General features: G+C 39.9%; 1 protein-coding gene across 1 annotated transcript in view; it reads left to right on the top strand.

Annotated features, from left to right (window-relative positions):
• Nucleotides 1-15,023, top strand: part of STK17B (serine/threonine kinase 17b) — a 41,885-nt gene that overhangs the window by 9,534 nt on the left and 17,328 nt on the right. Inside the window, exons 3-5 of the mRNA XM_044978466.1 lie at nucleotides 4,787-4,999; nucleotides 12,393-12,537; nucleotides 14,148-14,274. Coding sequence (XP_044834401.1) covers nucleotides 4,787-4,999; nucleotides 12,393-12,537; nucleotides 14,148-14,274 — 485 coding nt within the window. The remainder of the gene's footprint in view (nucleotides 1-4,786; nucleotides 5,000-12,392; nucleotides 12,538-14,147; nucleotides 14,275-15,023) is intronic.

Below are 15,023 nucleotides of genomic sequence, written 5' to 3'. Positions count from 1 at the left end.
GTGAATTTACTCAGCAGTCAACACCTGTGTTGAAGCGTCCATGTCCCCTAGGAGGATTGGGGATTTCTTTCCCACCCAGGCGTTGAGGGTGGGAGGCGCGAGGAACAGGCTTGGCTTTTGTAAACTGGAAGATCCAAGATCCTTGTTCTCTCCCCCCACCCCGATATTTCTCTCTGATTCGCCTTCCCCTTCCCTCCCTCCCAGTGTTAAAGGACAAGGGCTTTTTCCAGTGACTGGCTGCTGCTGCTTTCCTGGCTCTCTTCTCCCCTAGTGTTTCACACTGCACATGGGATCAATGGAGAGGATTTCAATGGTGGGTGTGTTTGGCCCTCCCTTGAGGGAAGGGAGATTTGAAGAGTGGCGAAGGGGCCGGCCGAGGGTTGGTGTGGGTTGGGGTATAGCTGGATGGGAGGATTGGGGATGCAGGAAGAGCAGGCTCAATGGCTTGGTCTGGTGCGAGGAGCAGCAAGGCTGTTTGTCAAGCTTGGTCAGTTTGACTTGGGTAAACTTCAGAGAACTGTGGAAATGGCTCATTGAAATTCACGCAGCAGACATCCCCACCCCCAGAGCGAGAGTGACTGTAAACACTGCCTTAAATAGCAGCTCCGAGAGCCTCCCTGCCTGCCCTCCTCCCCAGAGCATGTGTAGGGGAGCTGGCAGCAGCAGGGCCAGAGGTGGGCTATGTTTTCTGATCCAGCTAACAACATCTTCCCTTCCAACCCTTTTCCCCAAAGTCTCCGCTCCCTCCCTGCCCCTATTCCACCCCCTTCCCCAAATCCCTGCCCCAGCCCTGCCTCTTCTCCGCCTCCTCCCCTGAGTGTGCTGTGTCCCTGCTCCTTCCCCCTTCCTCCTGGAAAGTCCTAAGCGCTGCCAAACAGCTGTTTGGCGGAGGGAAGTGCTGGGAAGTAGGCAGAGGAGCAGGGATGTGGTGTGCGGGGGGAGCTTGGCTGCCAGTGGAGTCAGCGTCTATATCAGGCTGCAGGAAATAACTTTGCGGGCTGCATGTTTGAGACCCCGATGTAGATATTATGAAACTTCATTAAATGTATTTCTGCATGCCCTGTGTGCATGGTGGTGGTTTACCAGGGATTATTTTAACTATTCATTTTTGTATTTCATTGTTAAAATATAATGAATTTCCTTTTTTTATCAAAAAGTATCTTTCCTTGAACTTACTGATATATTTATTTATTCAAGATAGTTAAGACCAAAGCAGACTGTGAAGAACTTCAAAAACATCTCAGAAAACTAAGTGATTGGGCAACAAAATGGCAAATGAAATTTAATGTGGATAAATGTAAAGTAATGTACATTGGAAGAAATATCCCCAACTATACATAAAATATGATGGGGCTAATTTAGGTACAACGAATCAGGAAAAAGATCTTGGAGTCTTCGTGGATAGTTCTCTGAAGACATCCATGCAGTGTGCAGCGGCAGTCAAAAAAGCAAACAGGATGTTAGAAATCATTAAAGAGGGGATAGAAAATAAGACGGAGAATATATTATTGCCGTTGTATAAATCGATGGTACACTCACATCTTGAATACTGCGTACAGATGTGGTCTCCTCATCTCAAAAAAGATATACTGGCATTAGAAAAGGTTCAGAGAAGGGCAACTAAAATGATTAGGGGTTTGGAACGGGGTCCTGTATGAGGAGAGATTAAAGACTTTTCAGCTTGGAAAAGAGTAGACTAAGGGGGGATATGATAGAGGTATATAAAATCATGAGTGATGTAGAGAAAGTAAATAAGGAAAAGTTATTTACTTGTCCCCATAAGACAAGAACTAGGGGCCACCAAATGAAATTAATGGGCAGCAGGTTTAAAACAAAAGGAAGTTCTTCTTCATACAGCGCACAGTCAACTTGTGGAACTCCTTGCCTGAGGAGGTTGCGAGGGCTCAGACTATAACAGCGTTTGTAAGAGAACTGCATAAATTCATGGAGGTGAAGTCCATTAATGGCTATTAGCCAGGATGGGTAAGGAAGGGTGTCCCTAGCCTCTGTTTGTCAGAGGGTGGAGATGGATGGCAGGAGAGAGATCACTTGATCATTGCATGTTGGGTTCACTCCCTCTGGGGCACCTGGCATTGGCCACTGTCGGTAGACAAGATACTAGGCTATATGGACCTTTGGTCTGACCCAGTACGGCCATTCTTATGTTCTTTTTGTTTCAGTCTTAGCTCGTCTTAAGTTTTTTTTCTTAATTAGCACAAGTTTAAATTGGTGGTGGTGTTGCTTTTTATTTGCAATGCCTTTATTAGTAATAATTCATATATCCTGTCTTCATGAGATACTATCACTGACTTTTCAAAACTAGTGTTCACTCTAAGTGGAAGGAAGATGTTCAGGAAATTAGCAGGAAAGCTCTGACTGTTTACATGAAACTTAAATTGTTCCTCTTTTTAAAAAATTTATGTTGTGGTTGGTTGGGCAAGACAAATACCCACCAAAATATATTTTATCTTCAAATTTTATTATTTGTTATAGAATTCACCTGATTCATATTAAACAGATTATTGCAAAGCATTTTCAGAGCTGGGAAAGCAGTTAGCCATTTCAAATTATCTGGCATAAGAGGGTGTGCATCTCAGGTTAATAACATTCTTCTACCTGTTTCTTTTAACTAATTCATTTGTTGACTTTTACCTGATATGCTCCCCATCTGTTTCTGCACTTTGTATGTGGTTTTGGTTTTTTTAAAGCAATATTTTGTTCTTAGTTATTTCACTATCTGGTCTGTTGCAAAATAGTGAGGGAGTATTTAGTCAATATTTTTAACAATAAATACTAGAAACTTGTGGAATTTTATCCCATTTCTTAATTCATCAGATTTTATACTAATTGGAAGGTGTATTTAATATTACCTGCAAATGGAAACTGTTTTGATAAGCAACATGGGTATATTTTTTGTGTACTGAAGTTGATTCAGACGTCAACAGGGGCCTCAACCCAGAATCCAGAGTTGCACATGACCTTTTCTAGCATGTGTGAATAGGTGATAGAATTTGCATGTGGCAAGGCATCATCTGCACACTCAGTGATGTATATGAACTCTGAAAATATACAGTATGTAAAACTTTGTATGTAAAACTCTAGAAAAGTTCTTCATATTTACACCATTTGAAATGTTTAATTTTATTTCATTATGTCTCAGTTCTTAAAAGTCCATGCTATTTTTGTCTAATTATGAAAATTCATAATTGTGAAACTAGGCTCTGTTGGAAATGTCCTCATGATCATAAACCTTGCTTTTTCAGGAGTTTATAACTTGGCTTAGGGAGTACATTTTTTTTTCTAATTTTCTAAAAGGTCAGCTTGGTTTTTAGAAACAGTATGTGGCTTTCTTCTAAAAACTTGTCTTTACCAAAACATATTTTTGCTTCTATACTTAACAGTTGTCAAGGAAATGAAACAGAATGCTTTGTCTTTGTACTATATTCAAGAAGAGGAATGATGTCTAGCAACTAAAAAATAGGACTGAGTGACAAGATTACTGGATTGTATTTCTGGTTTTATCATTGACTTGCTGCACAAACCTGGGCAAGTCTCTTGCTTTTCCATGCCTGAGTTTAGCCATCTAAAAGTTCATATTGTAACTCAGCTTTCTAGTTTGTTTTTAAAATAAACAAAACATGTAAGAATTGATTTTTATAAAAATGCACAAAAGCTGAAGCTTTTGTTTGCAAACTTGAGAATTGTTTATGGAGGGAATTTATGGGCCTTGAAAATCTTACACTTAATGAGAGTTTCTTCCCAATAAGGCACACTTTTAGTGAAACCTTAATATAATTGAATGGAGGCTATCTGTAATTCCCACAAATTACTTAATCCTAAATTAGAAATAAATTTGTCTAAAAATAAACATGACAAATAGAGAAACTTTTATAACTATTAAGTCGTGTCACAGGAGTGGGAGTGAATCTTAAATGTGTGTGTGCAGCACTTTGAGATCTTGGCATCAAATGCCCTACATATGCAAAATGTGTTTATGTGCACATTTAATTTTTTTTAGCTAACTTGAACTAGACATTGTAAGCCCCTTAATAGATGGAAGTGATTTCTAATCTTACTATAATATTAGTATATCCAATGTTTGCTGAAATGATGGCGTTGATTTATTGAAAGAAAGAGTACACTAGCCAGGGTTCTCAAACTATTGAGATGTGGTCCAACCTGTGGAAGAGATTCTTCTGTGGACTACCTCCCTTTTTGTTCATGATTGCATAACATCCCTGTAGTAACAACAGTTGCTTATGTGGAAAAATAACTAATTTTAGTTCATTACTGCAACCTGACTGCATATGAACCTTCATTTTTGGTTAAATATTGTATTACCATGGGTTCATGTCTGAGAATGTTTTAATCCATAAACATTGAAGAAATGCAGTTATAGTTTCCAAGATGCCTGAAAGAACCTGCCATTTGGTTTTGTAGCTCACAGTGAAACCATGCTATATAGGTGCTGCCTAACTACTTTTTTTGAACACGTAATTCTCTTTGGAGACTAATGTACTAGAAAAATATTAACTTATTTATCTTCAGGACCCAAAAAAGTAGTCTTTGGAGCTTGATAGCTTGTCTCTTTCACCAGCAGAAATTGGGTCAATAATACATTCGCTCACCTACCTTGTTGCTCTTGTATCCTGGGACCAACACAGCTACAGCAACACTGAAAACAACTATTTATCTTAAGTATTTGTGAAGTGCCCATATCTAAGCTTCTGTGTAATTGTCATAATTTTCACTAAAGAAATCTTAATCTTTTCCATTCTCTTTGCAGAGGAAGATGTGCTGTGGTTAGAAAATGTATAGCTAAATCCACAGGCCAAGAATATGCAGCTAAATTCCTAAAGAAGAGGAGAAGAGGACAGGACTGCAAAGCAGAAATTTTACATGAAATTGCTGTGCTTGAATTAACAAAGTCTAGTCCTCGTGTCGTTAATCTCCATGAAGTCTATGAAATGACAAATGAAATCATCTTAGTGTTGGAATAGTAAGTATGCATTACATCAACTTCACTATTGTATAATAGATTTGTTAACATTCATTGTTTGTATCAGTTGACCGAAAGTAATCAGGAGAACAACATATAAGTGTATATACAGTGTACCGTACATACTCGTACATAAGCCAAATATTTTTGGTAAAAAAGTGATACATCAAAGAGCAGGGGTCTGCCTATAAATGGGTCTACACCAAAATTTGATGATTTTAAACTCAATGGAATCATTGAATTGAATATCTAATACATTGTTGTTTTGCTTAGCTGGAGTATCTGCAGGCATGGAGCCCTCTGCTCCCTGTGGCCACGGTTCACAGTTCCCAGCCAATGGGAGCTGCAGGACGTGGCGCGCCACGTCCTGTCTGCAGATGCTCCAAGTAAACAAAACGTCCCAACCTGCCAGCGGCTTACCATGACGGGCAGGGAGCCAAAGTTTTCCAACGCCTGAAATATAGGGTCCGTTTATGAAAGGGTTATACAGTTTTTGCTATTTTTACTATCCATATTTGAGGGTTGGCTTATAAATGAACGGGCTAATGAACGAGTATATACGGGTAGTTAATATTGCCTTTTTATGCTCCCTTGTGTCCTAGAATTTTCCATGTATGATTTATATTCATGTCAAAAGATGTATTGAAATTATCAGTTAATTTACATGCTTTTGTTTTGTAAATAGCAATTTCTCATCATCAGTTATGAATAACTAATACAAGATAAATATTGCAGAAACAATTTAATGCTATAGTGACATAAATCAAGAAAATTGAACTATATATACTAGTGCTATACTTTAAAGTTCAAAAATAAATGAATATAATTAATGAACGTGCACACTTAAAACTGTGTTCAGGAAATGCAAAAATTAAGACGAGTGACAGAATTAACGTGGTTGCATTATGTAACTTCTGTGTTTTATGGTATACATGTTGGGACACAAACAGCGCTAGTTACATATTTCACTAAGAAAAACAAGAGTAGAAAACGATTGTGATAACACTGGAGTTGGGACCTTTACTTTTGCATCTTTTATTCTGGCTTTTTTTTTTCTAAAGGGGAAAAAAAATCACTGGTGCTTAATATATAATGTTTAAATTAACCCAAGTAGGTTTTGAAGATAAATCCCTTTCAGAGGATCAATTTGGAGAAGGAATGAGTCGTGTGTGTGTGTCGTCCCGTTCCCCCACCCCGCCTTTTTTTTTTTTTGCGCATAGATACATTTTTCTTCATAATTCTTCAAGTTAATGGGGAAACATTGTATGTTTATATTGTGACAGACATCTTTAAGACAAAATTGTGGAGAGACCCTAATGTTGAAACTTTTTAATGACTGTTCACTTATTGCTGAATATAGATATTCAGATTAAGTGTCCTGTAATTGGGGGGATGACAAAATTCCTTACCTATATTAAAAAGAACAGACCTCTGAAACCAAAAGTTTTAAATATGACTCATCCTCCCCTCCTCATCCTCCTATGCTGCTTGCCTTTATTAGATTTTGCTGTGTTTTGGCCACATCCTATCTAGCTAAGAGAAGTAGATCCTTTTTGTTGTCAGTTCCTGGCTGAAAATTAGTCAGTTCCGCTTTTGTCTCAGATTCTAATCAATATTATTTTCAGGTTTTCATGCACTCATAATGTTGCAAACACTGTAGCGGCAATGTTTTTTTGTTTAAAAATACCCCAGTCAATTTAAAATACACAAAACAGGTATTTCTGTTGGTAATCAGGTTTTGTAAAATCTTCTGTATAATCATATTAGATCAAATTCAACTGGCGTTTGTGCAAGTAGATTTTTTTTTTTTTTAATAATCATTTTCTTAGAACAGTCTTTCTAATGTCAGGCGACCAAGAGAAAATGTACACTGATCCCATGTAAGAGGTCTGGTTTCACTAGCATACTCAATGCATGCTTTTTTGCTAGTAACCCTCTTTACACCTTGTTCCTGACTTTGAGAAGTGTTGGGCACTTGCAGTGCCCTATTGACTGCAATTGGTATTTAGTGGCTTGGCTCTCAGAGGTGCTGAACATCCACTCCCATTACAAACACTCTGGTTGCTCAGGACCTCTGAAAATCAGGCCATTTATTTTAGGTACCCATGTCTGAAAATGGTGGCTGATGTCGATGACAAATTTCAGATATCAAAATTATCAGTTCTTGCCACCTGTCTGTAAAACACACTTTTATAGGAACAGTAGTGTCCAGGGTGTGAAATAAATGCTACCAACTAGATTAAGTTTCTCTGAGCAAATGAAGTTTTTTATTTTTAGTAGCTTCAATGATTCTTAATGTTTTTCCAAGGTGCAGTGTGTCAAGACCGCCAAACTCATTTAATGTAGGTTCTAAAATTTGTATGAAACTGTGCTGCTGGATGTCAAAGGCAAGTGCCTTTTCTATCGGACTGTTTCCCAATACATCTTGATGGCTCAAGTAGCTTAATCAGTCAGACTGGAAGTAGGGACAAAGTCCTGACAAATTTTGGACTTTCTGCTTTCCCTAGCTTTTTATCTTTATGCTTATATTTCAGCTCAACAACTGTTTGTTTTACATGTATCACTAATGAGCTGCAACAAGGTACTCCTGGTAAGAAGAGTTAATCTTAACTGGCTGTTTTATAGAAGTGTTCAGCAGCCTTTAGTTCATTTTTTTTTTTTAAATAATTTCAGGATTTTACCTGATTATTTCTTATATTTTTGAGGTGATGAGCTGCTTACACTTTTTAATTGTGAAGTCTTTAGTGTAGATCTAAATTGTATCTTGTTAAGTACATGTCCATTCATTCATTTAACTCTGACAGTTCTTTCACAGACAAACTGCAAAACAAAGAAGTCATACTGTTTTATGGCAGACTGTTCTTAAGTTTTCTAGTTTCTGTTTGGTGAGATTAGACATAGGGTAAACCCAGGGCTCAAACTCAGATTTGAGCCTTCTGTCTACACACACATTGTGCTAACTTAGTGCTTGGACCCAGAGTCCCAGGATCCCATGAGAATGGAGGGTCCAAGCCTGAGTCAAGCAGGACCCACGATTCAAGCCCCATTGGTTTGCACTGTTGATGCAGTGCCACTGGACATGTACTCTCAGATTCTGCCAAACGTATTCCACAATCCCATGGGACAACTGTCTTTGTCCTCTGGACAATCAAATTTTCCCACACTGTGCCACAAACAGAGCTAGAGTAGACACATTTTGGGATGGGGAAGCTAGATAGTCTGAGATATGTACTCCTGAGGGAATTCTGTGCCAAAAAATTAAAAATATGTGCACAATATTGTAAAATTCTGCAAATTTTATTGATCAATAAATTAATGTGGCTCCAGCATGGCAGTGAGGGGCACAGGCCGCTGGCTGCATTGAAATGGGAGATCATCCTGATGCCCCCTCCTCCCCGGTACAGGGAATCAGTAGTGGGGCTGCACCTGACCCTGACGCAATGTAAGGGCTGGGTCTGCCCCAGAAACACCCTGGGGCCCTGCCCCTCTGCGCCAGGCACACCAGGTGTGGGTGGGCAGGCTCAGCCCAGCAGGATCCAAGTGTGGCGGGATCCAGGTGTGGGGTGAAAGGTTTCTCTGTAGGGCAGTCTGAGTGCAGGTGGCTCAGTGGGAGATCTGGATGCACAGGGGCTCGTTGGGGGGATTCTGCAGGGGATCCTGGTGAAAGTGGTTGGGCTCAGCGGGGTGGGGGTCTGGGTGTGGGGAGATGAGGCTTGGTGGGGGGTTTCTGGGTGTGGAGGGGCTCAGTGGGAGGGTCCGGTCCTGGGGGAGTGAGGCTTGATGGGGTGGCGGTCCATGTGCAGCTGGTTGGAGCTCAGTGGGGTGGGGTTCTGGGTGTCGGGCTTATCGGAGGGGTCCAGGTGTAGGGGTAAGGCTTGTAAGGGTGAGGGTTTGATGGGCCTGCTTAACAGGGGACTCCCATCTGCTGCTAAGTGGGCACTGCATGCCAGGCTCCTGCTTTCCCCCATGATTCCACTATCCCCTTTTCTTTTCCATCCCCCTCCCCTCACTCTCACATTCCTCTATTTCTGCCCTATTCCACCTGTCTTCCTTCCCCACTACTTCTTCCCCTCACCCCGCTTCCTTCATTTTCCCCCACCCTTACCCAGCTCCACCACAGGCACTCCCTGTTGCACAGAAAACAGGAAAGCTTCCAGCACACAGAAGGGGAGCACAACTGGCATTAGGATCCAGGAGGTAGCATTCAGTTGCAGAGTCAGCGGAGACACAACCTGCTTCAGCTGTGCAACTCAGTGCTTGCAGAAATGGGGGGAGGGCAGTGGCATGTAACCCTGTGTGCCCACCATGCCTCACCTCTGTTTAGGGGAGCAAGCCTCCCAAAAAACTGCGCCGCAGGGTCATTTTCCCCCCCTTACCACCACCACCTCCCATCCCCGCACGGCTTCCCTTTGCTTCCCCTGCTGTTTTCTGCAGGGAAGCACAGGAATTCCGTGGGGGGAGATGGGGCATTTTCTACATGCACGTAGAATCTCCCCAGGAGTGTAGATATGGGTGGTTGGACTTTGGCCTGCATAATGCTGTGTAGAAAGTAGTCCCAGGTTGGGACCCAGATTTCAACAATTCCTAACCTGGGATTACAATTGAGTATAGACACTTGAACCCTAGGTTCTACTAACTAAAATTCCTCTACCCCTGGGCTTACATTAATTGCAGTATAAACATACTCTGAGTGTGCCTATACCCTGTTTACACTGTAAACACCCATAGCTGGCCTGTATCATCTGAGTTGGGCTGTGAGGATATAAAACTGCAATGTGTGGGCTCAGACTGGAGCCCAGGTTCCGGGACCTGTCCTCCTCATACGGTCCTAGTGCCCAGACTCCCGTGCAAGTCTGGATATCTACACCGCAGTTTTGTAGCCCTGCAGCCTGAGCCCTGCGAGCCCAAGTCAGCTGACGCAGGTGTTTAATTGCAGTGTAGACATACCCTGAGGGTCCTTGGTTTTATTTTGGAGGATCTTGGAAAAGTCTTTAGAAGACCTGAATATTGAGGTTACATGGGACTATATACTGAGCTGTAGTTTTTACCTTCTCCCCTCTCCACTCCAAATAGAGAGAGAAGGGGATGCTGATTCTTAGGCAACCTTTACAGAGTGCTGTAACAGGGATTTGAACGTTTCCTCAACAACCATGCAGCAGGGTCATTAGTCTTGTCATCTGTGTTGGAGATCTGTTGGCAGGTTCCTCCACTTTGCACCCAAAGAGAAGGCATCTTTTGCAAATGGTGCACAAGTGAAGGAGTAACTTCATTCATGAACATCATATTTAGAAAATGAGACATCCAGAGTGGATCTTTTATCCTTCAGGGACAACACCACATCTCTTCTCTGCTGCTCAAGTGCTAACAGGGTCCAGATGTCTTGACAGAAGCATTCGTATTAGACTGGAGTCATGTGTTGATGTGCCTTCCCTTATATTTTTGAGTCAACAGAAAGGTGAAGCTCATCTTGTCCCCAGACCCTGGCTTGGAATCATCAATTTTAGTGTTTAATACACTATCCTTCTTTCCAGAGTGCCTGGACCTTTCGTTTTGGAAGTGGAGCCAAATTCTTCACCTAGCAGCGTGGTTTTTGGCAGCCAATGAGATGCCAATCTTCAGGTTTTTGCTCTAGGTGCTACAAGATCTTCTGAATCTAGGAAGGAGGCTACCAGAAGTCAATATTATCTAAAATGTGTACCGTTCATATACATCTGTTAATATTATATTTAATAATACAAGCAAACAGCAGATAAGAAGTGCCTGTATCTTCCTCAATTTTCTCTTTTGAGCTACTTAATTTTACTTAGAGTGCACCTGGCAGCTATAGAGGCTTATCCTCAAATCCATCTTTTTTTTTTTTTTTTTAAATTAATCATCTGAAATTAGAGAGAGTAGAACAGAGGGGACGGAGGAGAGATTCAGTGCTAATTTCAAGCTGTACATGCATGAAGAAGGAAACAATGACACATACAAAGTGCATGCTGTAACCAAGAAACTACATGCATCACATTTATTGAACTTTATTTTCATTTTGTTTCCTTTATGCTATCCCAGTGGTTGGTTTTATTTTCATAGAACAAAGTGGTATAGTTGCTTCAGGGAAAGCATGGATCTGGTTTGCCAAAACCTAAATAAACGTGTTATCTGACAAAATCTCAGGTTTTTAAATAGTGTGCAATCCAGAAAAATACATGGAGTATACATAAGCATTTTTACATGGTGGTGGTAGCACACAGGCATTGTACAGTTGCAGATTTTAGATGTCTGGATAGGATCTTCTAAAGTGATCCATAGTGAGAATATTTGAGCACCACATGGCATAAGGGCTCTTGCTAGAAGTCATTGGCTTTAGACGAATGATTTAAGGCATGGCAAGGATTATGAATCTTCCTTTTAGATAAGCTTTCTTAGAATGTTGCTTGCTGATATCCCCACTATAGCTTTGGAAAAATCACTTGATTTTTTTTTTTATTTTAAAAAATCCTCTGCTTTGGAGGTGCCTTATGCTGTCAGTTTTCAGTCATTTTTTCATTGACTCCCTTTTTTCTAGACCTTTATTTGCTGGGTTTCTCAGCGAGGGTGCTAGTTCATTGACCCTGAGCAACCTTGACCAAGGAATAAGATTTCACACCAGTACACAGCATTATTAGACTTCTTTCCTAGTGACTCTTCCTTTTTTTTTTTTTTCTTTTTTCCCCCTTTTCCTGCTGATAGAATTCTATCTCTAGTTCTTTCTCAGCAGGACCAACAGCCCAACACGGGTGGTGGTTTTTTCGCTTACTTCTACCACCAAGATTTCCTTCTGTTTCATTAGAGGCTCTTCTTGAATGTATTTTGAATGATTGACTGCAATGTTTTTGCCCCTGAAGGAGTTCAACCAGCAATATTATTGTTAATTTCCAGCTAGGATTAGTATTAGTAACTGGTTTAATTGAAGCTTTTGCCTTGTTCAGGAGACTCTTGGTTTTGACTTTCAGTGAAGTAAATCCTTTGTGGAGGGCTGGAAGAGAACTGAAGATGATCATCCTGCAACTTGGTGTGAAGGTTTTAGAAACCTGGGTTGAAATTTTCAGATCGGTGCAAGGAATTTAGCCACACCTTCCACTTGGAAATCTCAACACACATTTCCTACTATGAAATTCCTTTTTGTCATTGCCTTTTATAACTTTTTTTTTGTAGATCAACAGGCTGATGAATACATTAAAAATACCATAAAGTTTTAGGATTTTTAACTTTCTCAACAGCCTCTCTTTAAATGTGCAATAATTTGAATTGTAAAGACATTTGGGCAGTTTTACTACTCTAATACTCTTCTTAAATTTGACATTTATGTCAAAAAGATTAAGCTTAGTACATCTAATGTGGCTTATGTATATTTATCTTCTTGTTTCAGTGCTGCTGGAGGTGAAATCTTTAATTTGTGTGTCCCTGACTTAGATGAGAGAATTGAAGAAAATGATATTATCAGACTTATTCGACAAATACTTGAAGGACTCTGCTGTCTGCATGAAAACAATATTGTGCATCTTGATTTAAAGGTAAAATTACACATGGTATTCCAGTAACTTACCTTTTTTTGTTCTGCTGGTTGGTTCAATATGTCAGCACCAAAATCAAGTCTGTACAAAAAAGAGGTGTGGAATATGGCTACCTCAAAACAGTTTGGAAGATGTGATGGAAGTACATTGGCATAACTGTTGCAGTTTTAAGATGTGTATTAGGGTGTGATTAATTACTTGCATCTTAGCGCATGTACAATAGATATAGGCACCTTAGAAATGCACATAATAATAGTATCCTATGCAAAGTCAAGGTTCTTACGTTCAATATAGCCCGGTTAATTTTACTGTATGTAATATTTTCTTGTTTTATGTTCCAGTTAATACACTGTGATAAAAAACAAAAACAGACTGTATGATGATGGGCGATCACTCGTTACTGAGTATGATCATCTTCCATGGGAGTTATGGGTCCTCAGGTGGCTAATAAGGCCAATCCTTGAACCACAAGTTCTGTTACAATGAGGGCAGATGTTTTCAGGCTCAGCAGGAAGCTGTTGACCATGACTGGAGACCAGTCTCTCCTTCCTCCTGCACCTCTTGTCCTCTTCGGCTTGTCGGCGAGCAAGGACTTCACGTAGGACTTCACTCCATTTTAAGCGGTCCTGGGCAAGAGTCTCCCAGATATAAATGTCTCGGTGACTCTGGTTTTTACAGGCTGTGTATCCTGATCAAGTCAACACTGATGTAGGAACTAGCGCTTGTACACCTCTACCCCGATATAACACGAATTTGGATATAACGCGGTAAAGCAGTGCTCCGGGGGGGCGGGGCTGTGCATTCTGGTGGATCAAAGCAAGTTCGATATAACCCAGTTTCACCTATAATTCGGTAAGATTTTTTTGGCTCCCGAGGACAGCGTTATATCGAGATAGAGGTGTATTTCCAGACTGTCAATTTTATCAATGTGAAAACTGAACTCTTCAGTAATGTAGAGGGTTTTTTTCATTGTATATCCCTTTTTATATTAAATTAATTGTACTTAACCTTAGTATTTAAATGGACCCAGTCAGGCCTCTGAAGTTCATGTGTCACTGAGGTGAATGGAATCTGCAAGGGGAGAATTAATACCTTTTGCTACTATTTGAGACAGTCTTTTGCAAGGCTGGGTTAACAGGGCAACAGCATGTGTTCACTCTCTAATGGCTTTATCTTGGCAACTGAAAGAAACTTTTACAATACATATTATCTGACAGAACATGGAAAAATGCAGCTATAATTGCAGAGAGATTCTGAGCATGCCACAATATCAGTGTTCTCTTGAAAATGATTATTCTCCTGTTCCTCATCAGACAGTGTGACTTTGGAGTGGATTGTACTATCTGCGTAAAATATTAGTCTTTCACATTAGTATTTTTTAGCAACAGCATAAGAGCTGCAGATGTCAGAGTCTGGTTTTGGTCAGAGAATGTTACAGATGGGCATCACAAATGCTTTTTGTGGATTCTGTTTTTAAAAGGCAGTATTAGCAACAAACACAGAATGCTTAAATATAACCTAAATGTCACTTTGGTATACACTGTTTACCATTTAAATCATATTTGCGTATTTATGCCTTAAAGACTAAATATTCATCTTTCTCCATTTAGCCCCAGAACATCTTGCTGAGCAGTTTCAATCCTCTTGGTGATGTAAAAATTGTAGATTTTGGTATGTCTCGGAAGATCGAGAATGCTAGTGAACTGCGGCAAATCATAGGGACTACAGAATATCTAGGTATGGAGGGGCTATTTCCTTTTAAAATTCCTGTATGCAAATGAAAACAGTAGTTCACTGAATTTGAAAGCTAGACATATACAGTGCTATATAAGCTCAATGTCCTGAGTCTCTTTTACCTAGTGTCTTGTGTCTGCTAATGGTGGCCGCATGTTGTATTTTGAGGTTTTTTGGGTTTTTTTTAAAGTAGTGTTTAGACCAGGTGAGACTTAATCGTTTTCTTTTTAAAAGTTAAAAATATTTGAGCACTGAAAACAGAAGTGGTATATAAAGTTATACTGTTTGCTTTTTAAAATTGTGTTTAATTTTGAGAAATTACATAGTTAGAACCTTGCTAATTCTCTCTAATGACTAGGTGGCCCAATGCAAATATATGCTAATATACAAAATTTTCATTAAACTGAGCAAACAATAAAACAAGATTAATGTAATTTATAGATGCAGTCAATTGGGGTTTAGCTCTAATTTGATTCTACAGTGCACTACTAGTTTACTATATCTTTTAAAAATCTTAATATGAGATGGGTGGAAGCATCTGCTATTGAATTCTTGTGGTGGAGAAAGATGGACAACTTTTTATGTTAGGTGTACATTCTAGTGAAGCTGATCAGTAAGATTCAACTATCCTCTAGAGAGGAAGTGGAGGGGAAACAACCAGATTTTTTTAAAGAGCTACTTCTCTGAGGAAACTTCCTTCAAATTCTGTCTTTAAAATTGGTTCAGTGAAGCTGTAGTGAACAGTTAAGGCT

The sequence above is a fragment of the Mauremys mutica genome, chromosome 10, assembly GCF_020497125.1.
Source record: "Mauremys mutica isolate MM-2020 ecotype Southern chromosome 10, ASM2049712v1, whole genome shotgun sequence".
NCBI classification, from domain to species: domain Eukaryota; kingdom Metazoa; phylum Chordata; order Testudines; family Geoemydidae; genus Mauremys; species Mauremys mutica.
Note: the sequence above shows the minus strand (reverse complement) of the source record. Positions and strands in the feature narration are given on the sequence as shown.